The sequence below is a fragment of the Amia ocellicauda genome, chromosome 20, assembly GCF_036373705.1.
Source record: "Amia ocellicauda isolate fAmiCal2 chromosome 20, fAmiCal2.hap1, whole genome shotgun sequence".
NCBI classification, from domain to species: domain Eukaryota; kingdom Metazoa; phylum Chordata; class Actinopteri; order Amiiformes; family Amiidae; genus Amia; species Amia ocellicauda.
Window position 1 is genome coordinate 11169356 of NC_089869.1, and position 26037 is coordinate 11195392.

At 46.9% G+C, this 26037-nt stretch overlaps 1 protein-coding gene across 9 annotated transcripts in view; it reads right to left on the minus strand.

Moving 5' to 3' along the window:
• Nucleotides 1-3473: 3473 nt before the first annotated feature.
• Nucleotides 3474-26037, minus strand: part of usp54a (ubiquitin specific peptidase 54a) — an 86062-nt gene continuing 63498 nt past the window's right edge. For 4 of the 9 annotated variants that reach the window (XM_066693917.1, XM_066693918.1, XM_066693916.1 and 1 more), the window contains 15 exons: nucleotides 25805-25951; nucleotides 24109-24258; nucleotides 22595-22763; nucleotides 21554-21724; nucleotides 20862-21038; nucleotides 19056-19623; nucleotides 18630-18757; nucleotides 17489-17650; nucleotides 16260-16379; nucleotides 14130-14295; nucleotides 12124-13220; nucleotides 10930-11060; nucleotides 9718-9858; nucleotides 8300-8531; nucleotides 3474-7928 (listed from right to left, as the gene is read on the minus strand). In XM_066693917.1, the coding sequence (XP_066550014.1) occupies nucleotides 7276-7928; nucleotides 8300-8531; nucleotides 9718-9858; nucleotides 10930-11060; nucleotides 12124-13220; nucleotides 14130-14295; nucleotides 16260-16379; nucleotides 17489-17650; nucleotides 18630-18757; nucleotides 19056-19623; nucleotides 20862-21038; nucleotides 21554-21724; nucleotides 22595-22763; nucleotides 24109-24258; nucleotides 25805-25951 (4212 nt within the window). In that variant the 3' untranslated portion in view covers nucleotides 3474-7275. The remainder of the gene's footprint in view (nucleotides 7929-8299; nucleotides 8532-9717; nucleotides 9859-10929; nucleotides 11061-12123; nucleotides 13221-14129; nucleotides 14296-16259; nucleotides 16380-17488; nucleotides 17651-18629; nucleotides 18758-19055; nucleotides 19624-20861; nucleotides 21039-21553; nucleotides 21725-22594; nucleotides 22764-24108; nucleotides 24259-25804; nucleotides 25952-26037) is intronic. The other 5 variants (XM_066693923.1, XM_066693922.1, XM_066693920.1 and 2 more) reach the window with 5 other exon arrangements.

The following is a 26037-nucleotide window of genomic DNA, read 5'->3' on the forward strand; positions in this document are numbered from 1 at the left end:
AATAATGTACTTATCAGACGTCCTCAACCCGGGCAAGTTACAGTTGAGACAAAATCCACACGTTTCACATGAATCATCCGGATACAATATAGCAGCTTTAATTGAACTAAAGTGCGCGTCTCAGTCAGGGCGTTTTTGGGCGCATTTATTAATCCAGTCCTTATGTTTTACAGGGAAACCCAGATCTGCTGTATTAATGTATTCATTAATGAATCTTGTAAATGGACACGTTAATGAATCGTGTCTGGATTGTCCTGCACACATTCACACACACAGCTGGCATACAATATTAATACATTATTATCCTTCACTTTATTGTCACTAGTCTGTGAATCACGGGGTTTAATGCACGGATATGAACCGTATCAGTCATTGTCTCTGTACTGGATTTCACTCCATGCTGCTAATAAAACTCATTTCTTGGTGATCGCTCGGCTCTTGAGGTGAGATGTTCACCATGTGTCTGCTGTCCTCCTGTGTCTCCGTCAAACTCACTCCTGCCGGCGCGTCCGGAGATCAGCCACTGGAAACGGCGCTATATCTGCACTATATAGCGCATCACACAGGCACAGACCGGCTGATTCGGTGGTAGGGCAGTCTTGGCAAGCAAGCAGCAGATGGAGCAGTTGTACCAGAAAATATCTCCCATCTATTGCCTGTCCCGACTTCTTTACAGTTTATATGTAGGGATGTAAATCGGACTATGTTTGGCACATGTGTAGAGCACCCTTCAGCATTAAAGGGAACTACGACGACAAAACGCTCATGCCATTCTTGCCAATGGTAGCAGTGACATGCATCATGTGCTGCACACAATATTTCTCCAAATTTCTAACTTTCAGGTGGGCTATGGGGACCAAATTGAATGTATTAGTGGACCCGGAGACTGTAAATCACATGAGAAATGGCAAGCATAAACTCTGCTGATCATATTATGATTAGAAATAATAACATTAAGAATTGAGTGAAGCATATGATATGATGCTATTTTAAAAGTAATGTAAAGTAGCCCCCTACATGCTATACAGCTCTGGCACAAATTAAGACAGCACTCCAAGTTCAGAAATCAACGTTAAGTGGTCTACATTTTTTCCCAGAGCTGTATATTAAAATCAGGAAAAGTCAGTACAAAGTAGATATTAAAAACACTAATTACATGTTATTAAGTTACAAAATAGTTTCTTACACAATAAAAATGTGTGGCACTGAATGTAGCACTGATTTTTCCAATCAATCTATCACCTCCTAGTCTCTTTCCAGGGGCGCTTGTGATTGGACTCTCTGAACAATGGAGGCAAAGGGCTCATTGTTGGGAGCCAGTGACTGCCAGCGCCTGTCTCACCTGCAGCAAGTCAAATGAGTTTGTGTCCCCTGGTCCCCTCCAGTCCTATGTGGTGAGAGCTGCACTGTGGGCAACAACAGCTGGCATAATGTTCGACGACACCACCCATCCACAACCTAAATGGGCTGTTTTGTGGTTTGTTTTTATTTTGCCAAGGCCAGAGTGCTTGCTTTATGTGTGCAAACCTGGTGGCCAACTACAAGAAACGTCTGACCTCTGTGATTGCCAACAAGGGTTTTGCCACCAAGTACTAAGTCGAAGGGGTCAAATACTTATTTCCCTCATTAACATGCAAATCAATTGATAACTTTTTTGCAGTGTGTTTTTCTGGATTTTTTTGTTGTTATTCTGTCTCTCACTGTTAAAATACACCTACCATTAAAATTATAGACTGATCATTTCTTTGTCAGTGGGCAAACGTACAAAATCAGCAGGGGATCAAATACTTTTTTCCCCCACTGTATCCACACACACACACACACATAAAATAAAACCTAAACATAGTATTTTGCACACACAGCTGACTTTCCTTGAGAGATACTGGAACAAAACAGCAGTCACTCATATTGCCCACTAGATGTCAGTATGAAAACACATTTTAACACTTAGATGAAGATGGGGAAAGCATAACCATAATTACTGCCATTACAGACGAGGGCAATGACAGTTTTTACCTGTAGATTCATGATGTTGCAGATATGACTCCATGGAAAGGTGGCAAACATACAGCAATAAAGCAAGGGGAAATATTGGGGGAAATGGGCAACCTGAGGAAGAGAGAGGGCAGGCCTTGTACATTGAAGTTGTAAAGCAGTTTAGCATTGAAGGCCTGGAAAGATTAAATGTAATTTATTGGCAAATACTAATACTTGTATTGTATAATTACAGCAGTCTTTCACTGGAGACAAGGAAACCTGTAGACTACAGAGTGTTTGTGTGACGAATGTAGCTGGACAAATAGCTTTACAGGCCGATGATTTTATGTAATGCAAATCATTTGTAAGTAACCTTCAGCACATGCTCAAATGTTAATAGGATACCTACCTTTGCAGTGGCATAGCACTAAGCAGATATAAAAACAGAGCCTACTCATTTAAATTCTGTCCCCTCCGCTGCTTTGATGTACGGCCATGATTTTGTACATTGGTTTTTAAAAGTGCATGCAGTAAAATGTATTTAATGTATACAGGAATGCAATCTAATTTAGTCATTTGTGACTCAACTCAGCTCAGTATGTGGATCTTGATCACTGTTCTACCCAGGGCAGTGGAGTTTGGAGTTGGTTGAGCCCATTGAGTTGCCACTGCATACTTTATACCTGCAACTCAGTGCCACCATCTTCCATCTGCTTAAATACTGATTTCAGAGGATCAGTCGTGCTCCCGGAAAGCCGACCACAAAACAGCCAGGCAGGGGAATGGTTTTAAAAACATAAGTCACCCTTCTCTGTCCCGATGGCAGGACGCCCGATTAATGCTAATATCATCAAAACCCTTCAAAGGAGCCCCGGACTGGAATCTTTTTGAACATCTGTGGATTGAGGCTGGGTGTTGGAGAGCCTAGGTAATCCCTCGCCTGCCTGCCTGCCAGCGCCACCGGAAACCCATCGTGTACAATGGAAGCTCTAATGCCCGACACTGCAGCCGCCGACAGTGCCACCCAGGCAGACTGGCATCACCTTAGGCTTGCAAAGGGTAGGGCAGGAAAAATACACAAAATCATTTGGTAGGCGTCAGATATCACAAGGTTATCAGCATCACATCTGAATCCATCAAATGCCTTTTGTTGAACTCCAAGATGCTAAGGAGACCCATTTCATTCCTTAGCTGCATCCTGAACTATATATTGGCTTCACTGTCATATTATTCTGTACACCAAGTGACGATGGGGCTTTTTACACGCAAATGCACCGTTGAGTGAGAGCCATCTAGAACACAGGCATCAGCCCAAAAACTAATTGCATAAGTATAGATAAACTCCACAGGGATTTCTATCCAGAGGATTGTCATTTTAAAAGCTAGAGGAGAGGATCTGTAAGAGATGGCACCAGGCACAAAATGGAGCACACTCAAACCAGCAGTCACTGATGTAGGCTGGTTCAGCAGGGACAAATCAAGGCCAGAGAAACAGATTGTTGTGCTGTGCTTCTCTAGGAGCACATTATAATAACTTTATTGCAAAAATACAAGTTCCATTTTCCAGCACATCATTTACAAACAAAATCTTGTAAATCCTTCGGAATACCTTTACATTGTCAGGAAACTTCTCTGTTCTCTCGTTCTCAAGGCTAGGTCATCTCTGTACACACATGTATATACATAACTTGATAGTTTGCAATAAACTTTTTAGTTGGTTGGTTGGTTTTTCCTTTTTTGGTTTACAAAAAAAAGAAAAAGTTAAAAGAAGTCAAAACAGACCGATTTATAACCTGCATTGCTGCCAACCATCCAGAACGGAGCAGTGTTGCACATTCATTCAATCAAATGAACGGGTTTATGTCAGTGAAAATACACCTAATAATAATAATAATAATAATAATAATCATAATAAATAAAAATTACTCTCTTCACTACAGTGGCAATCTTTGGTTAATTCATGAATATTGAACACGATCCATTTCCACATCCCCCAGGAAAAGAAATGTGCATCGCAGACACCGCCGGTCCATTGTGAACTCAAAAGCAGCAATGCAGGTTACACAATCCGTCTACGCCGAAAACATTTCAAAAGGGTTTCCATTCATTCCTTGACCTCAAGAGAAACAAACTCTTTTTCCTTCTCTTGGACACAGCTTTTCGAAAACCGGTTAACATTTTCAATTTCTTTAGAAACTCGGAATAATGTGTGCACAAGGAAAAAAGTACAACGACGTATGAATCTGAAATAAAAGGATGAGTCGGAGATTTGTTACTTTTCTCATTACAGAGTTGTTTCCACAGCATGCGTCGGAAATCGCTGCGGTTCTGAGCTGCTGTTATAGAAGTCAATTTAAAAATAGGAAATGGAAACAAAAAAAACGAAAGAAGCACTGGCCTTCTCTAAGCATTGAACATCAGAAAGCATATTATAAGGCCACCAAAACATGAGGTTCTAAATTTCCCAGGTCTCTACCATTGCTGTGCACTTTTATTGTCTGTTAATACCTGCCTTCCAAAACAAGGCAACGTCTTAAATATTGACAAGTGAAATCTGTCTGATCTAGAGTTAAAGGTCCATTATAACAGATATACAGAAGCCTCACTTCTAAAAGCGCATCTGTCACAGTACAGAAGTGCTAGTTGGTCGGTAAAGTATTACAAAAGTGCCCCCGTGCCTAAATGACACATTCTATGGGCCTAAGATTATTTTCATCTAGCTAAACATCTTGAAAACACCTAAAATGTGCTCCCTCCCCCGGCACAAGTTTGACTGTTTAGAAACTCCAGAGTTGGTCAGCGAGGCATTCAGAAGAATTCGCCCATTTCAGAATACAGCTCTACTCTACTGGTCTACTGTAAAGTTATGTACAATGGCATTAAAACAACCGGTTTAGATACGCTTTCAAATGGCACACTGACTAAATCAAAACCAGCTACTATGTTTTCAGTCCACAGAATGGACCTTTTGGGCCTCTGTAGTCAAGGTGGTGGATTTACAGGAATGAGGGGCCCGATGCGTTGCAGGGCCCGGCCCGGTCGGTTTGTGAAATCATCAGTGTGTGTGTTTGTGTGTGTGTTCCTCTGACAAAGCGGATGTACAGCTGCCAGTCTGTTCTTAGCACGGCCGCAACCGAAAGGTGCCATTTTAATTACTGTGGTACCAAAAATGCCCGTCATGAAATACAGACATGTGACCGAGAGTGGGTGGGGAGGTTAGAAAAAGGAAAGGGAGGAAAAAATTAAATGCTAGATAAAAGAATCCTGAAACTGTACAGGGGCCCAAAGAATTCCTATATGAAGCAGTCTTTTTTTTTTTGGCATAGTCCCCTCAGGAAAGCGTCCCCAGACTCACACTTCAGACCGTTAACCGTTAGAAAAGTCGAATTTGTGGTTGTAGAAGTGGAGTTATGAAAGGGAACACTAAAAAAGGGCCTTCTACCCAACTGCTGCCTCAACCACCATCACTCCAGTGCCACGATATCATTCACTATCGCTACCACCACAAGTATTAAAACCTCGTTATATCTCAATACCCTGGATTATCCCCCTGAAGGACAGAAGATGGTTGTTGTGTGGAAAAACATTATTTCCCCTGGTGTTACAGGCATTGTAGTGTTCTGCACTGAGATTATTTTGACATTAGATATATCAGTATGCAGTATTCCCATTCTTATATGAAGTTATTTCAATAGTGATTTAGTTTAATTAATGTTGCTTTCATCGTTTATAAACCTCTGCTTGACTGAATGGAAAATCTGCTATAGGAAAAACCCTACCATCGCAATATTAGTACAAAAAAAAAAAAAAAGTCTTTTAGTTTCTTTGCATGTGATGGGTTGAAATGTCCAAACCCACCCTGTACTCGTGTTAACAGTGTCAAAGAAATCTAAAAGTAACAGTCAACTCCAATTGATAGGAACTCTCTTACAACTGGTTCACAACTTACCTTTTTAAAAAAACACAGGAATATAGAATGGCTTAAAAGGACAATAAAACTGTAAAAGTAACAAATTAATTGATAGAAAACTAGGAGGCAACATCAGTCAAGACAGCAACACAGCTGCTACAGGAAGCTACAGGTCTGTGGGTTTAATGCAACTCATTTGAAAGCAAGTAAAGCAGCTACAAAACCTTTTATTTTTTAAAGTGCTGGAGTCTTTGCCCCTAACCCCACCTGTGTTTGAAAACCCTTTCTTCCGATTGGTTTCCACAACACCCCATTTATGATTGCCACAGTCTGCCCCTGCACGATCTTGATTACAGCACCCCCTGCAGGGCGGCAAACCAGGCCCCCATTTAGAAGCTGGGCCTGGATGCTAAATTCAGTTACTAACCTTGGGGAAAAAGAAAAAGTTGACCCAATACAATGGGATGTATTCCACAGCTTTGTTGCTTCCAATCAAGGAAATAAAATCAAAATACATCAGATGACTAAGCTCTCAAATTTCCTTGTTTGCATGTGCTCCGTTTTCCAAAAAAAAAAAAAAGGAGACCTCGGGAAACATCCCACTGACTCAGGGTCTCTTGAGAAAAGTAATTTATAGTGATAATTGGGTACTATAAGACCTGTAACACTGCTGCCACGACATCTGATCTCAAAGGTAGGCTCTTGTAATAAACGATGGAAAACCGAAACATCATACAGCCTTTAGAAGGACCGTGCCCCCGATTCACCTGTGAAGTTAGGAAAGGAGAGCGACTCAAACTTTGGAAGCTTGTCACCCCCTCAAACAGGCCACCCCAAAACCACCCATCCGTCATCCCAGGCTTTATAACCGCTAAATAAAGTCAGAAGACTGGAGATCGTGTCCCGGACAGCAGTGAAGTCCACAGTAATAACTGATGCATAATCTACTTGACCCATCGAGTGGGCATGTTTAAAAAAAAAAAAAAAAAAAAAAAAAAAAACGACACTACATATGTATGTGTGTGTAGCATCATATCCAAATTCCAATAAGTACTTAATGAACATTCCTTGCATTTTACATCACTTAATGAACATGGAAAAGGAAAAAGTCTGACATGTCATGAATGTATTCAAACAACACAAATAAAATAAATAAAACCTTCAATGTAACACTGACAGTGTGAAGCCGGGTGCTCAGCAGGTCCGCAGAAAGTGACGCTCAGAGCAGCCCAGCTGGAGAGGGAACCATCTTGACTTTGGTGCTGTGCGGACCTTCTCCCCTTTGAGCCGCAGCCTGTGGGATCACACCCCTCACACAGCACCACAGCAGGCTGACCGTGCCTCCCCACCGACTGGGGCATCTCCAATGACACACTAAGGTCAGAGACTCAGCTGGCGGGGCGGAAGCGGGCCATGTACACAGCGCAGACTTGGCAGTAGTTTTGGTGGGGCTCGGTGGGCATCTGCTGGCAAAGAGCACAGGGCTGGACAGGGCCGGGGAAGGTGCGGCCGTGGGAAGTGGGCCGAGACGGGGGCTGCCGGTGTGTGGGGGACGCGCTGGGTTTGTGCGCAGGGGGGGCCTGTCTGACGTCGGACCTCCTCCAGTCACCCTCGGGTGGCATGTCCAGGCGCAGAGGCTGGCTGGGGAGGGTCTGGTAGCGGGCGGCAGGCTGGGTGCTGTAACGCCTGGATGCCTCTGTCCTGCTGGGCGGCGGCGGGGGTCTGGTGTTGGCTCCGCTGTGATACCCGTCAGAGCCGCTCCTCCCCGTGGCTGCAAGGCGAGGGTGGGCGAGGGTGGCGTAGCCGGGTTGAGGGGCAGCCCGGTGATTGGTCGAGTGGGCCCAGTGCCCGTTGCTGGCCGGGGGGTCCCAGGAGCCGTGAGCCGAGGGCTGGGGAGACGCAGGATCCCGCGCTGGGGCGGCCCGGCGAGGAGCCCGGGGGAGCGTGCCGTACCTCAGTGCAGCACTGTGGTGGTTTTCACTGGCGAGAGCTTCACTCCGGTCAAGCACAGCCAAAAACTTCTGGACCTGCGGGTGATCTCCTGAAAGAACAGGAATGGGGGAGATGCAACAGGCTGATAACCATAAACTGAGCGAAAAAATTAACTTTATAAGACATTTTAAAAAAGGGGTCAATCCCCATTCAGTTGATTACATCCATAATGAAATCATATAATACTGATTAATGGTAATTTGCTGCAAGTCTAAAACTAGCCGTTGAACAGACCTGTGGTGTAGAGCCTTGCCACATTCAAATGAGCCACCGTCCACATCTGGACTTGTGTGGGGTTGCTCATTTTGAAATGGCAGGGCTTTGAACGTGTTCTAAAGTCACTAAATCATGTCATGGCCTTCATCTGGGATCTGCGGCTTTTCCCGGCCAGCGGCGCTGCGAATGTGGAGCAATGATTACCTGGCAGTCTCCGAGTGTGCCCCGCCACACTGGGCCGCAGTGGCTGCTGGGAAAGGTGCGGTGGTGCAACAGGGTGGCGGTGGTGGGGACGATGGTGATGGTTGAGGTGGTGTTGTTGGGGGTCAGAGGGAAACACGGGAGGGTTGTGGGAGGAAGTGAAGTGGGGGGAGGTGTTAGCGTGACGCGGGACTCTGGCGTCCGCATGCTTGGTCCGGCTGACCACCGGAGGCTCCTTTTGAACAAAAACAGACACGAGAAACAAAACAAAAAAAATCAAAAAAAAAAAAAAAATGATGAAAACATGCAGCACGGGGCGAACCACACACAGGACAAGGATGGGCGAGGAGAGAGGGAGAGAGAGATGGGGTTAAAACCAGCTCCCTGGGACAGGCGTCGCGTTCCCACCGGCAAAAACGTTTGTTTTCAGCATCTCACAGACAGATTATGGGATGGTGTAATGGATGATTGGGTAGGCAAATGGCATTTCACATTAGCTCAGTGTGTGAATCCCAAAATCCCCATCCATGGCAGTTACTTTCCTACACTGGGGTCAGAGACATTGGGACCAACATTGCAGCACAACTAAGACAGAAGCATCAATTATGGAGTCAGATGATAAAGAATTACCTTTCCTCTTACCATCCCAATGCGACTAATGCCAGGGAGATCATGAAGACCTATATTTATAGTACAGTATAATACAGTATATATAGTATATTTGTAGCGAGTAAATGACATGCAGCAGTGTAAAATGCATCGTGGGTGCAGAGCATGACAGTTGCATCATGTGGACACCAGGTGGAGCTATGGACCACAAACAATATGGATAGCAGCGAGCTGAGCATGCCAACGACATGAGTGGCAACAGGATTTCCACACATATTCCAGTGACTGGTGTTAATAAGCCACCTGATTCTGTAGTGCTCCATGTCCTGAAAACTTTTTGAGATCTTACTCAACTGTGGGAGTGTGTAGCCTTGCCCCATCTACACCACACTGCAGTTCTCAGGGTTCCCAGTCTCTCCAGAACAACCGTGCCGGTTACCTAACCTCACCATACACTGATCCACCTTCCTCCACAGTGAACACATGCTTAACTTTTCAAATCACACGGACACCTTTGAGCAGCTGTGTCAGTACTTTATCACTGTTCAACATCACTAATTCTTTTAAATCTTTTCTAGCACTTGGGACGACTTCCTTTCTTTGTTCCAAAAGAAACGTCAAATGTCAATATAATTACTTCTATTGATCTCCATCTCTCTTACTACTCTCTGACACTTCAACTTGCTAGAAAGAGTTCCTGAGAACAAGTGGTTCTGCTTCTCTTTGCTTTGGAAGGGAACCACTGTAAAACAAATGTAAAACACAAACACAAACAAAAACAAAAGCGAGAGGGGGATGCGGGCAGCACTCACAAAGCTGCGGGAGGTGGCGATGGGCTCGGGCCGCCCTCCGATGACCGTGCCGCTGAGGCTGCGGGCGATGCGGCGCAGGTTCTCGGCGCTGTAGTTCTCATCATCCCCCGGTGGCAGCTCACGGGCCTGACGGGACGCCGGCTGGGGCGGGAAGTGCCATTAACGTTTAGACAACCGTGTCTAAGTAGCTCTCAAACTCAAAGGTTTCCATAACAATTCGGGCTTTAAAATTAACTTTGCAAGCGATATTCACCTTGCTGACTGTATACGTGACAATGCCAATCACAAAATGGAGCAGAATCCAACCAGCCAGCATGTGGCAGAACTGGCTTGCATTTCATGCAGGCGGCCAGCTGTGGATGCTGAGGTTTAGCAGAAGGGCATTGGGAGAGTTGCTTTTCAGCCTAATTGGGGGGTGTTGGCTCAGTACCTCTCAGGCGTTATTGCAGTGACTCTACACAGTGCTATTGATTTCTGATAGCAATCTGCGCTGGTATTTAAAGGCTGCTCATGATGGGAAAACATGGGGCAAAAGTCACAAACCCCTGACAACCAGCTCTGTTCCCACATCCCTAGTAACACTCCTCTCATTATTGTCACCTTCAGACTCCCAATCCATCCTCCGCTGTCAGCCCCTTACGAGCGGTGTCGTTTGATCTCCATCTCTCGCTCTAATATGCGACCCCCTTCATCTATCACTTCCTGTCCACTCATGATTTATTCCTGATCCCCGGCTGTGCGCTTTCCGGGTAGATTGATTCCCGGCTCGGTGGAGTGTGATCGAGCGGAAAAGACGGGGGCAGAACAACTCCTTCACATCAGCCCCCGGAAACACCTGTGGCTATTATTTCTGCACGCGTGTCCTTTAGAGAGCCTGAGAACGGGGCTGTAATCCTTCTGTTCAGTGTCAGCTCACGAGGAGCCGTTCCCCAGTTGTGCAGCCTGTTTTGCTTTGCCACACCAGTTTGGAAAACATTGCAGTTATTAGACTCGCTGCCGAATTATGAATTTGACACGTCTTCCAGAATCTCGTCTACTAAATTTGCACAAGTGATAAATGGCATCTAATTGGAGCTTGTTAATGATGTCATTAGCGCTTACATATCTCAGTGTGACAAAGTGCAAGGACTCGGAATCAGAGAGTAGAGCTGCCAGTGTATGAACACGTGTTGGGATGGATGTGCAGGTGATGGGGGGAGGGGATATGCTCACCATTTGGTTATGGGTGGGGGAGCTGGTGAAGCCAGGCGCTCTGTACGCGTTCCTCTCAATCTCGGCCGTGGGGGTTTTGGATCGGCCCGGCTGCATCTCCCCAGAGAGCGTCTTCCTGGCGGCGGCAGGCACTACAGAAACAAGAGGGACATGGCATTCAGGGGACAACTGCAACAGTCTCGCTCTCCTATGACAGCAATGCACATAAGGAGCCTCACTGTTTAAGCAGGCTGCAGATTTGTGTGGCGGCTGTATGGATGAAGCAGGCGTTAAGATTTTGATTCCAAGTCTGTCTGTGTAAAGTGATTCAGAATAAACCGTCTGCACCGAAATGCAGACACTGGTGCAGCTTAATATTAATCCTGAGATGGCTAAACTCACATTGGATTCTCCTATAATTTATACACCAATCAGCCATAACATTATGACCACTGACAGGTGAAGTGAACAACACTGATAATCTTGTTATCATGGCACCTGTCAGTGCAGCTCTTGTGGGCTGTTCCCGGTCTGCAGTGGTCAGTACCTATCAAAAGCGGTCCAAGGAAGGAAAAGCAGTGAACCGGCGACAGGGTCATGGGCGGCCAAGGCTCACTGATGCACGTGGGGAGCGAAGGCTGGCCTGTGTGGTCCGATTCAACAGACGAGCTACTGAAGCTCAAATTGCTGAAAAAGTTCATGCTGGTTCTGATAGAAAGGTGTCAGAACACACAGTGCATCGCAGTTTGTTGCGTATGGGGCTGCGTAGCCGCAGACCAGTCAGGGTGCCCATGCTGACCCCCGTCCACTGCCGAAAGCGCCTACAATGGGCACGTGAACATCAGAACTGGACCACGGAGCAATGGAAGAAGGTGGCCTGGTCTGATGAATCACGAGTTCAAGGTGTTGACTTGGCCTCCAAATTCCCCAGATCTCAATCCAATCGAGCATCTGTGAGATGTGCTGGACGGGTCAGGGCTGTTTTGGTGGCAAAAGGGGGACCTACACAATATTAGGCAGGTGGACATAATGATATGGCTGATCGGTGTATGTTGTGTAAATGTTGAAGGTAAGGTGTAATGCATTTTAGATTTCCTTGCAACATCAGTTTTAACACATTAAAGGATTGTTTTTACCGAATACAATCTGCCCAAATTGAAAATCACCAGAATAAAAGATCGTAACCAGTTCCTACAGTGAGGATCGGGGGTGTACCTGGTTTGCCACAGGCCTGCTGGCCTCCCAGGGGCCTGGGGGTGCTGGGAGCCTGCAGACTCGCCTGGTAAAGGGACTCCAGCTCAGAGAGTTCCTGGCTGGGTGAGTCGGGGCACTCCCTGGGGGTGAGGTCTGGATGCTGGGGCGTCTGGGAGCTGTAGTAGCGCGTGACGTTCTCAGCCCAGCGCTCGACTGGCATGGGGGGGCCCGAGGCTGCCAGCTCTCGAGGAGAAGTGGGGTGGCGTGGCTTGCTGTGGGCGGGAGGGTGGTGGTGGGAGCAGGATTCGGGGGCCGTATAGAAAGGCGTCTCGATGACGTCCGGTCTGTCCAGGCTCCAGGAAGACCAGTGCCGGGGAGCTGGGGGGGGCGCCAGCCTGGGATTGGAGTGAGGGAGTGTTGGTGAGGGGTCCTGAGTGGGCTGCTGTCGGGAAGGTGACCTGGGGGACTTGGGATAGGCCTGGAAGTGATCCACCTTGCCCAGTCCCCTGTCCTCAGGGCTGAACTCCAAAGATAGAGGAGGCCGTGGGTCTGCAGGAGGCCAGACGGGGGGCCCTGGGGACAGCACGTAAGGGGTTGGGCTGCTGCTGTGCAGGGAAGTCCAGTCGCGAGGACCAGCGGAGGAGCCGTGGTGCGGAGGCGGCAGCGGGGAGCAGCTCTCCCCCTCACTGTCGTGACGCTCCCTGCTCTCCAGGGGCAGCATGGGTAAGGAGATGGCGTTGTGTTTGTGGATGGGCCGGACTTCGCCGTGGGAGTTCTGAACGACGTTGGAAAGCTCAGCACTGTCCCAGCGGTTCAGGGGGTCAGTTGTTGCACCGCTCCCCCACTCCCCTTCAGCCCTGACCCCCCGCCCCCCTGGGCTGGAGGGAGGGGGGAGCCGCTCCCAGGACTGGCCTGGGGAGCCCTGATTCCGGGACAGCGCCCCGGGGTGAGGAGGGCAGGGAGACGGGTACTTGGCGGGGTCGGCGTGCAGGTTTCTATAGTGGGAGAGGGGCTTAATGTGGAGAGGAGAGGGCGGGCCGAGGGCTGTGTCCTGGGCTGCTTCCTGGTCCTCTTCATGAGTGGACGTCAGCAGTATTTGGACCGGGACAGGCTGTTCACTGGTGGGGAGAGAGAAGGGGCAAAAAGTCAAGGACAGGTCTACAAGCAAGGCTACTCTTTAGCAACTGCGTTTCAGTCCTCGATTGGTCAGTTCATTCTAGTATCAACAATGGTTTCTTTTATGGGGGGAAAGGAAGATCTTACAAGGGTAGTATTCGTTTGGCATAAACAACATCAGGTTTATTGGTTACCCATCATGGTTACCCTCTTCCCACCATTGTTAATATCATGCCAAAAAATCACACCCAGTAGACCCACCCCTATATTCGTCTGCCATGTCATATACTTTTGTAGCACAAGTAGTTGAACACCACAATCCATCTGTGAGCAGAGGACTGAGAGATATTGGTCTGTTCATATTGATGGCACCCGGGGGACACAATGTACACTTGAGAACCAATTTATGAATTTAACTGAAATACATCATATCTACACTGAAGTAATGAGGTTCCTCCTTAAAAAGACACAGAGTGGCCCTGATTGAGCGATCACAGTCTGAAAGACCACGCTCTGGGAGAACTGGTGATGATGTTCATGGTGATGTGATTATAGCTTATGGCGTATTCCAGGCAGGGCAGAAGGGAAGTCCTGTGAAGATCTAAGCTCAAGGAGATGAAGCCTCCTGCATTGGAAGCTATAGTGAGCATTTCAGGACTGTGGGCTTCTCAGAGGGGCACCTTGATGCTTACACTGATGGGCCTCCTACATGGTCAAGCAGACCGAGAAATTTGTTTGGTTCTTGCATTCTTAAGACACCACAGTGGGTAGAAATGACACCACAGTGTTACCTTTCTTGGGGGATTCTGCTGACAAGTTTTAGAAAAAAGTAAGTTAAATTCCATAACAAAAGGCCCCAATACTTCTCACAGGGGCTTGGGTTCTTACACACACGATACAATTACTGGTACCTTTGCGACTGGGGCAGAGCACCCCCTTGTGGATGCGTCTGTTCTTGCGGCTGCATGCGCTGCTGTAGACTTCGAGCTCTCCTCATGCACTTTTGCAGCTTCTTATCAGCCATTGTTCTGCTATGAGTGTTAGCACTGCCCTCATGCATGGTAAGTCTTAGTTTAGCTAAAATGCAAAGGAAACAAAAGCAGAAAAATAGAAAACCAAAACGCAGGAAAAATAAAAAATAAAAATAAAAATTAAGGAAATAAAAGAGCTGGATTATGGGAGCATGCCAAACAACTGTCGTTACCAACAGAACAAATTAAACACGTTTGTGGAACATGAAGGGAAGGAGTCTTTAGTCTGACGGGCCTGTGAAAGGCATCTCCAAAGGACATGTTAAAGGGAGAGGAGGGTCACACAGGCTATGAATTTGGCATGGTGGGGGGGAAATCACAGTGTTTTTGCTTTGAAGGCTTCTTTTATAATTCCGGTTTTCTTTTACTGGGATTGACTTAAATAGAGCAAGATGGTAAAATGATACACAAAACAAATGTTAAATAAAATAAGCTGCAAAGCCAGTAAGGATAATAATGGTTTTAAGCTGCTTTGGAGGACATTTTTCAGAGGGACAGGGCAAGCACTTTGCTTGACTGTTTTTGGACTCCTTTAGCATGAGGTATTATTGTGCCTTTAATTTTTGTTTTTTTCGGGTGATCTTTTGACATTATTTGAAGAAACAGTGATGGTGATGAACTCTACACAAGACTGTCACAAATGTCATACTGGGTCAATAAGCTGGCCATTCCCTCAATCAATAGTCTTAGTTGTACTTCACGGATTCTCCTGCCAGTTAGGAGCTGGTTAAGTTACTCTGGACTACACAGGGAGCTCCAAGTAAAGGGGTTGGGAATGTGCGAATGCCTCAAGAAAATAGGCAGTCCATTTTAATTAGGATGAGTCAGTCACCCTTAGACACGGAGAGCACGGACTATAAAGTCTGGCTCTGATCTCCCTCCTATTTAAACATCATATGAAATCATTCATATTCTAATTTAAGATCTAGGCATAATGTGTGTGTGTTCATTATATACATGTATATATGGAAAGATTTCAGAAAAATGTGACCAGATCTTTTCCTATTATTGTGTCAAAGTAATGAACCCCTTGTAACTACATGCAAGAAAAAAATTGAAATACAGATTTCCAAAACAGATGTCCAGCATGCACACATTTTATTTAATAGGGGGACGCAGACGATGCAACAGAGGGGAAACTAAACAAACACCAAGAGGACTTATTTTTAGACAAAGATAAATCAATAATGGATTATGAGGTCAGATGAAAGAAAAGAAGCATTCTTCCTCATGTGTTAATCTGTGGGAGTGACGTGGAGGGACCTGCCATTTTCCATCTGCAGTCTCTGCCTGAGGAGCTTTCACACCGAGCCACCCTACCATCACCCTGTCGGTGCCACACACTGCAGATCACCTCAAAGATTTCAACATGAGAGGGGCTGACGGATCCCTGGCTCGTGTGTGCCCAGAGCAGATCTGACTCTGACGCTGTGGTCAGTTCCCGTGATGCTGGCTGCGCTGGCCTCGGCTAGTTACCACAGCAACTTGTAAATGGCTCTGAGTTGTTTCCATTGAAATTAGTTCGCCACTGCTGTTGTTTTATCATTCTTATTCCTGGAAGGCAACTGTGCAACAGGTTAGGGCACGGTCTTGGGTATAGAATTAATCTCCAATCATTGTTTGGGATTAATCGGTTAAACAGATCTGCACCCTCTTGTATTTTTCAAAGGAAAAAACACCCTCTTTCAATTTTAACTCTCAACTTTCATTCCTACATATATTTTAAAGGGCTAGACCATCAAATTAGTTGTGTGTGTTTTGTTTTTGGAGGGGAGGCCCATTATAGATTTCAGTAGGACAACACAACGACAACACAACAACCACAACAAGGACAACTGTTCATTAATTCACACCCTGGTTGGGCTGACATTAGACAGGACATACACAACACCCAAATGGGACAGATGCTCACGAACACATCATTAGGGACGTGGTGGTGGTGGTAGAAGTAGTAGTAGTAGTAGTAGTAGTAGCAGTAGCATCAGGCAAAGGCGGGTTAGGGTTACTTACACACAGCTTCGTTACAGACAGCGAGCGCTGCAGCCATGTCCTCGCCCTGCTCTAGCCGCAGTGACTGCTCTAAAAGTGAGTCTGCCTCCTGCAGAGACCTCTCAAAGTTGTCAACCTTCCCTGCAGACAACACACCAAGGCAGGGGGGAGGGGGGGCTTTAAATTGGAGCCAGGCACTCAATCGCAACAGCTCACAATTTCGCGAGGTGCTTCAGGACAATGGGGTTATAGAACACTTGATTCAGCATAGCATTAAAACATGTGTGTGTATGTATGTTGGAAGCCCAACCCTCAACTTAAACAGCTTGGGGAGAAAAATCCTGGTCTCCCAAGATGGAACCCAAGCTTTCATATGGTCTACAGAGCCCTGCCATACTGAAATGAGTCAAACACGGTACAAAACCATGCAAAAACAAAGCAAAACTAAAATAATAAGACTCTCCAAGCAGTGTGTGATTGGTTGATCTTCTACATGACCTGAATGCTACTCCTACACCTGTGCTCTTACAGTCTAGTTCCTGGGGGCCACAGACCAGCTGGGTTTCCTGGTCTCTTTAAATCATCACCTTCATTTTATTTGGGAAAGGGAGTCAAATCAGTTGAGTAAACAGAACAATGAGATCTATTTAAAATCAGAGCTCAGATGGGATAAAAACCAGAAACACCCTGGCCCTGGGAGACCACAGTGGAAGACCACACTCCATTGTAGTTCTGTTGCTGTGATTTGAATATGGCAGAGCTCTATAGAAGAGGTTAGTGTGAACACCCAAGGAATGGCCTTGTGGACTGCAATGTTTTCCTCACCAGCCATTCAGCTAAAAGGGCATGGGTCCACCTCAAACTCCTGCACACCCAAAACCACAGATCCATTTCTTCCACGAAACCCTCCCACTACAGCTATATCCAGATGGCCTCAATTCCTCCCTCCTAGACTTCACCCTGAGATAGAACTCAAACTTCTGTTCACCTTTTCCCACACCCTATTAGTCTGCTCCCCACACTCTCTGACTAGCATCTTCGCTCCCTTTAGAGAGCCAGACAATCTACACAATACATCCCTCTCTCTGCCAAGAAACCTCGTTATTCCTCCCACTTCCTCAGCACTTATGAACAGGCCACCTGCTCTCCATTTCCTGCTCTCTAAAAACCTGGCAGTCCATCAGAGTTGTGCATGACCGCACTACACTGACCCCCCCACCCAGGTTCCCCTCTCCTCTCTGGCCATTTACCCTGGCTCTGCAGCTCGTCCAGGTCCATGAACTTGCTGGGTCTTGGGTTGAAGCCCATGGCCGCCTCTCTCTCCTTCTCCTTCTTCCTCTGCAGCTCCTGTTCCCTGGCCCTCTGAGCAACCTCCTCCTGCAGCTCGTCCAGCTCGCTGCGCCCTTCCCCTACTGGACCACACACACACACACACACACACACACACACACACACAGGCGGGAGAGCACACACTGAGTCACTAACATTCGCACAAACTCACACCCCTCAAACCCAACTGTGGCCACTTCAGCAAACACCTGCTTCAGGCCAAACAAGGGCCAGACTGTGGAGGACCACACAGTACATCTTCCTAAGCCTTAAACTTAAGAGCACTTTATTTGGTATCTCAAAGGAGCCACCCTAAATGTCAACTATGGGCAGTGCTGGACAACCCTGGTGCTGAAGGGATGGTGGGATGTTCTGGTTTCTGTGCCACCGGAGCTCTCAGTTGCTACATGGAAACCCTTGATTTGGTAAATCGAAAGAAGTCAGCATTGTCTCCAGGTTGTAAGCAGGTGGGGATTGCAAGAGCAATATAAAACCTGTAGTACTGTGGCCCTCCAGGGACCAGGTTTGCACACCACTGGCTAACAGAATGAATAAATCAATCATTTCCACCCAAAAGTATTTAAATAACCAAGCCGTTTATCTGTGGTCTGAGTGTGTGTGGTTTCTTTATTTTGAACCACTGCCAAGAACAAATCACATAGGTCTTAGCAGGGATTTACTTTTGATAAAGCGACAGACTGCCTCCATGTGGTCAATCCTAAATAAGTCTGTGAGGTAGTTTAACCTGGGAGAGCAATACAGTTGTTTGGAAACTGTGATCTTATTGCCTGTATTGTCATCAAGAGGTGAAACTGTACACTCCCACCTTCCTGAAGGCGTGTCACCAATCTGCTCTTTGGACAGAACAAAACAGGAAGAGTGCGTGCATACCGAGGGACACGTGCACCGACAGAAGTGAGTCATGCATTGCCAGCACGCCCCGATTTCATGGCCGAAACCCACACGGTTTACACAGACCCAGATACCTCTCATCTACCCACACGCTGACACCACCCATTCCCCGAGCAGACTAGACTGAGCATGACTAACATGGTGTCTTACCCAGGCTCATGTGGCTGCTGCCCCAGGTGGACGTCTTCAGCTCCTGCAGGAGGGCGCTGCTGCTCTTGGACTTGGGTACACTGCGCCAGGACGGCCCCGAGCTCAGGGGCTTTTTTGCCGCCGCCTCCCTGATCTCGCAAAGGAGAAGGGTTAATGAGGAAGAGATTAAGGAAGGCACACGCAAGCAATTTAACCAACCTGCATTTCAGCTTAAGCAAGATAATCCGGTTAGAGCGCTCTGCAGTGCAATTACCCAAATGAAAACCTGACTGGTGACACCGACACACGATTATGGCCATTTTACAGGTGACAAGATACACAGCTATGCTACTGTAGACCTGGCCGTCGCTCAGTGCTGCGGTGTTTAAAGGCACGGCTACACCAACAGAGGTCTAGGACCGAGATGGAGGCGCGGGAAGACTTTACCTGTGTGAGCTGGCAGTGGACCCTTCGCTCAGGGGCAGGTCCAGGCTGACCGGGCTGTTGCTGTTCCTCTCGCTGCTCTCGTAGCCACTCTCCATCCTCTGGATGAGCCGGGGCTGGCTGTCCAGGCTCCTCAGGGGAGGGGGAGGAGGCAGCCGGGCTCCACTGGCCGGGGTTACCCCTGGTCCCACTCCGCCGGTGGCCAGGGCCGCTTCGCCGGGCGACCCTCCATCCTCGGGGAGGGGCTGGGCTCCCAGAGGGCTGTACCCGGCCTGCCGTCGCCGCTCCCTGCTGAAGATGCTGTCGATGTTCAGCGTCTCCCGCCTGGGCCGCCATGCCGGTCGGTAGCGCCCCCCAGAGGAGCTGGATTTGGATTCGCTGCTGGTGCTCTCGGCCTCCCAGTCTCGGGCCCTGGCACCCAGCTCCGGGCCCCCCCCCAGCCCTGAGCTTGAGGAGGAAGACAGGGGCCGGCTGTGAATGATGTTGCTCATGGTCTCCTTGAACTCCTTCAGCCGGCTGGACGCAGGTTTGGGGGCCGTGCGAGGGGCCTGCTGCTCCTTCAGGGTTTCACCTGGAGAGAAGGGCAAGAGACGGGAGGACTTCAGGCACACAGTCATGAGCTACGGTCACGTCCTCTTCTCTGCAGGGAGTTCTTCGAACTCAAACCCTTTGAAGGAACAGAACCACTTACGGATGTAATTTCAACCAAGATACGAATATTCTGAATTGAACTACATTATTCCTAGGTCTTAGGGAGGGTGTTGACTTAGACATAGGAAACCTTTTGGATTGTGGACATCAAGGATTGAAATCTGAAGAACACCAAATACTTTGCTTCATCCGAGTAATTTTCCCATTTCAAATGAACATATAATAGTGGATGCTGGTACTTCAGCGACTCCCACAAAACTACGATCCCTGGTAGGATTGTATTTTACCTTGCTTGGCACCGTGATCATTCTCCATACAACCAATGCCAGTAAAACACACCCACTATAATATATCCCATAGTAATTAAAAGACTTCTGCGTGCAACAGTGGTTTTATGTAGAGTTCATTTTAATTTGGCAGGTCAACTGGTTTCAGATGAGCTTATTGTTTTGACTATCACTGTGTTTTCACGCAGCACTCAGGTTAATAAACAATACAAAACAAAAACTCAGATAACATGAGTGTGTTTAATAGGAGCTGTAATCATTAAGAATAACCAATAAAACTGTACAGATTGTTTCAGATATTACACTACAGGTTTACCATTAGAATGGCATAGCCAGCAAAGCAAACTATAGTTATGTTCAATCTTCACTGCTGCGGTTCCATCAAACAATTAAGTTAGAAAAGCAGGCTATTGTATAAGAATGGGTGTTGTGGTGCCTGTGAAAGGACATTTCTAACAGCTGTGGAAGTCCAGGACAAAAATGGAAATGTAAAGCGAATGGATGCACAATGAAACACTAATTCCTATGTAAAAAGTCACACTTTCTTCTTGTTAGTTAACAAAATCACACGTACATCTTATGAGCAGAGGAAGATTTTTTTTTTTTTTAATCTTATCTTTATTCTTAAGTTTAAAAATTTAATGTCTGAAAATGCAAGAAAAGTTTCCCCCCCTTTCTTTCTATACACAAAGAAATCAGAAGTCACCCGATTGGTGCCTTTGGCCATCTGTGCAATTTTATAAATAGAACGACAAGCTGAGAGCCTGGAGATATTAATTAATTAGTCATTCCGTCTCGGTACTGTAACTCCTCCAGACAGAGAGCTCGTCTAAGATCTGATCGGGGGTGAGGGGGGGGGTGATATGCATACCCTCGCTGTGGTACCCAGCGGACGACACCTCGTCTCCCTTAGCTGCCCGGCTTCGCTCCTCAAACCAGCGCGGACGACTAGAGCTTCTCTTCCTGTCCCCGGCCCCGCCCTTCCTGTCCACAGTCCCGCTTTTCCTCAGTGCGTATCGCTGCACTGGCTCACTGTCCATCATTTGGCCTTAACAACAAGAAACAACAGTTTTTTGTTTTGTTTTCGTACAGTGTTCAAAAGCCGCAGCCTGGTCTGTGACGGCACTGTTGTCTAGCTAGCGTCTTCAGAGACAGCTCAAGATCAGCTGAGGAAGCAAAGGGGAAGGAGGGAGGGAGGGTGAGAGTGGTCTGTGTCCTATTTCTGTCCCCTCTTGCTCTGAATGTACACGGATGTGGTTGAGTAGAGATGGAGAATGGCGGAGATGAATGGCAAACTTAATGGAAGCAAGGCTGGATTTTTTGTTGTTGAAGAAACATTACAGCAAAACAGCATGATGTTAGTAGCTTAATTACCTGGACTTCCTTCTACCCACAATCCTTTACATAAAGACCTGCCTCCTACTCTCTTCTAAACATCTCAGTCCAACACTTTTTGTGATTCTTTAAACCAGTGTGAGGGCCATGCCTCTAAGTGGACTCAGGACAGTGTGTGTGTGTGTCTGTGTGTTATGTTAAAGGGCTTTAGACTAGTTGTGCGGTTACCAGTTTCCATGCTGCTCTGGGAGGCGGTGTCGTTCTCGGGATTGCAGATGACTGTGCCCTGCGAGTCCGATGAGAAGTGGCTGGCCATGGACTCGTGGTGCGAGTGCTTGTAGGTGTAGCTGTCTGTGGACGAGTCTGTGCGCGTGTCACTCGAGATGGAGGGCTCCCGGCCTGAGGAGGAAACGCAACGTCAACCCACTGGACTTTAATGAAGAACTTGATGGCAGGCCGATGGAATTGATGATATTAAAAGTGCTCTGATGTAGTTATTCCTGCACTTATAATTGCCTTCATTGTAACTGCCAGCCTACATGTGGTGATACTGCCTGCTTGCACCCACTGCATGTAGCACTAATGCAACCATCAGCACATTTCTGCCAAGACTTGAATTAGCCAAGTATAAGAATCTAGCTCTGTATTTTGTTCCATTCTAAATATTAAATTACTTCAATTAGGACTATAATCTGTAATGTAATTGCCACTTTTTTTGTGTAAAATATGCATGTTTTCTTTTAGTGACTGTAGAGTTGTAGTTCAAATTATTCACATTCGTCAACTGAAATAAAGATTATTCTGCGCTTCATTTGTTGCTGAACACCGAATGGGTCTGGAGAAAAAGGCAAAGAAGCTGGTTGACTGTACCGAGTTAAGATTAGACTGTGAATCCATAGAAACAAACTGACCGTACAAAGTTTACTGGCTTTAACTCAGTTCAGCAGACTGGAATGTTAACGGCTCACAAGAAAAGGTAATTTCAATATTGGGATCTTTGTTATCAGCAGGCAGGTGTGAAAAACAGGCTGGCGATTGGAATTGAACGATGGATCCAGTGAAAGTTAAAAGCGTGATACCGATTAACCTCTTACAGTACTGACAATAAGGGTAGAACAAGACGGCCAATTGTGAGGATTAGTACACATTATACAAGCCCAACAGGAAAACGAAAGTAAAGGCAACATAATAAAACGCATATAAATACAATAATTGCCTGGGAACGACAGGTTAGTTTAAGGGCTGTAGCTCGAGTGTCTTGGCTCATACCCGAGTCCTCGCTGTCGTAGTAAGCTTTGCTGTAATGGTGCAGGTCCAGGTGAGCCGGGAGGTCCTGGGCGGACACGGGGGTCCCTCGTGGGTCGGCGTAGAGCAGCAGCAGGGGCTGGTAGTGACCTTTAATACACCTGGACACCACATCCTTCCACTTCGGCCCAATCTGCATGGACAAGCAGGCAAACCGCATCAGAAGCTAGGTGACTTCTCTCCTCTCTACAGCCTTAACAACATGGTCCATGGTTAACAACACTAGTCAACGGTTTCTACTATGAAATTCAAGTCGCTTTTATTATTTTCATTGGATGTGTATTACCTTCCTAATAGTTCTGTAGCGTGTTCCTAAAACATGACGTTCCTCACAGCACCACAGAGATCTTCACAAAGAAACATCTGCCGACCTCTCAGACTCTAAACTGTCCTCTCTTTAATCCACCAGACCTTCAGAAAAATTAGTCAGGGACTTGGGAATGTGAACGTGTTGCAGCTCCACCATCGCCCTCCTCTGCAGAGAATCCGGGGCAGTTTTCCCATCAGGGCTGCTCAATGTAAACAGCCTTGTAATTGTTCATGAACGCCTCCCACAAATAGAACAGGTCAGTGAGAAAGGAAGTACTAACACAAACAGTGTAGAATTGAGGCTGCTGTCCCATAGAGCATCCAACCCCTGTTGTCTATGTCTCTGTCTCTCTCTCTCTGTCTCAGCCCCCCCCGAACCATTCCAGCTGGGCTCACAGAGGCAGACAATGGGGGGATTTCCTTATTTTCTATCCCTTTTGTAAACCTCTATAGCTCACGTGGCAGATTAGTCGGGGGAGGGGGGGGGAGCTGCTTTGTGTGCATCAAACTGGACTCGGTGCGATGCAGCCATGATCACAATAAGCCCTATTGCAATGGCTCTCGCCAGAGGGAGGAGAGGTGAGCATCTCGCCATTGCGCTCGGATCCCTGCTGGCTCATAGCAGGGGGTTGGGGGAGTGAAGAGGGTCACGCAGCCTCAGTTACAGACAACACTGTTTTGTTTTTTTCCTTCCGTCCTTCCATAGACTTCAGTTAGCCATGGCCCCTGCACTGCTCTCAACCCCCCCACCCCTCTCTCTATGGCTGGTTTAATTGGCTTGAGCATGTTTAGGGCGCTAGCTGATCAAACACAGATGCCGCGTAATTAAGACGCCTGACCAAAGGCATCATACTGGAGAACTGAGGGCGCAACAAGGGGCGATTACGCCACACACCGTTGGCTCGACTTCTGGAATCAAAAGGCCATGTTTCCTCAGAGGAGAATTCCTACGAGGGAGACCGTACTGGAATGAAGACATGCAGACTTGATAGGGAGATCATACGTATGCAACGCCGAGCACAAAACAGAGCAGACGCAACCTGTAGCGGAATGGAGTGGCTTGGATTGGGAGAATCAGGCGAAAGGATGATATTTATGCGGCAGGCGTGGAAGAGAAGGGGACGATCGGTTTCTCGTAGGCGCTGAACCTCCCCCACCCATACACGTACCTCTTTGACGTGCGCATCGTCGAAATACATCCACTTGCGGATCTTGGTCTGGAAGAAGAAGGTGGAGTAGTGCTTGCCGTAATAGCACACCATGCCCACAAGGTACAGCTCCGACTGCTTGGCTTTGTCATCGGTCACGCGGTAGAAGAGCTGTAAGAGAGACACGTACATGCTTTCAAAGGGATCCACCTGTTCTGCCTCCGGTACCCTAACAGTAGTAGGTGCATAAGGATATCGCCTATCCTGGGACATGGAAACCAGTTTGTCTCGGCTGGAGTCAAAGTGCTGTGCAACTAGCAACGGTCATTTGCAGAGTATTTCTTACCTTCAAAATGTTTTTACATCAAGTCTGTGTAAACAGCTCTCAGTTTATGTCGCCGTATGTTCCTTTAAGCTCAACCGCATGTGTGCAAGAAAGCGTGTGTGCAAACAGTAGCTTATTGTCTTAGTTATTCAACCAGAAAACAGATGACACCCCCACCCCACCAGCACCAGAGCAAACACTGAGTCAGAGTGTCAACATCTACATTTCAGGAAGTGAAAATGTAAATCATGGGAAGCAGGTGGGCAGGTATGGAAGTACATCATTCCAGTTTCAAGAAATCTCTGGAAGAAGGATCTCAAGCTCCTTTAACATCAGCTCTAGACCTCTGATGCAGTGTATATTTCTTGAAATCATCTGACGCAAAATATCTTGGAAAAACATCTGTAACCCAGTAACCTAATGGCAGATTTACAGTGTGCGTGCGACAAATTCCTCGAGTAAACCATGAGACACCAGGTTTTGTGATATGATCAGTCACCTTTTTTTAAACGAATCAACAAACTAAAAGAGTAGGTGTTGAATAAGGACACAGTGAGTCACACAACACCAGGGTATTCCCTTGCAGTCAGGGAAGTACTGAAATTTGCATAACAGGAGAAATTGAAAGCAGTTTGTGGAACCAGATCCACACTGGCTCCGGCTACTTAACTACCTCACTTATTCCTTATTACTATCTGAGCTTATTTTCCACTACTGTGATCAATACCTCATCAGGGGTCAGGGGTCTTAATCTCATTTCCTCGAGGGCCACAAAGGGGCTAGACTGAATGAATGACCTACCCATGAATCTATGGTCAGAAGGTCCTTTCTGCAATTTGTCATTCAAAATGCGATGGCATAGGAGTTTGTAATTTGAGACTCATGGGTCGGTCACAGTTGATTAAGTTCATGCCCTAGTTATTTTAGCAGTTAGACAAATACAATTTTTTGAAGTCTTTAATAGTTGATGGCTGTGCCTAAAGCAGTTATTCTCAATCCTGGTCCCAGGGGCCCCACTGTGCTGCTCTCCATTGCTTATTTGAACCCTTAACTGTAATATGTTAGCCAATCAAAGCTTTAAAACAAAAAAGTAACCATTGGGGAAATATAAAATGGTATGAGACTTGAATTCTCAAATGGTTTGAAAGTTAAACCATTTATAAGAAAAAAAAAAAAAAGCAGATTATGAGGCCAGTTAAGGTTTCAATTGCAGTAACAGAGCTCAGTTGAAGTGGACCAGGACCAGGGTGGAAAACTGTAATAAAGACCTGTGGATGAAATGAAAGGCAGAAGTCCCTGCTGCACTCAGGAGGTGGAATTTCCCATTCCCAGTGTGGGGTGACTGTGTTAGAGCAACTGCCCGAGTGGGAAGCCTCGGTGTGCATGTCTTACATCTCCCAGGCGCAGACAGGTGCCCAGGCTGTGGATGACATCCTCCGCCAGGTCCGAGTGGTCCGAATCCCACACCAGGCCGATGGTGATGATCTCGGGGGAGTTCATCAGCACACGCCGGATCCGCAGCTTCTCCCCGCAGTTACTCTAGAGGAGAGGAGGGGAAACCAGGCGTCAGAAACAGAATCTAACATTACCAGGATCCATTCATCTTGACGATACCCTTCACCCCA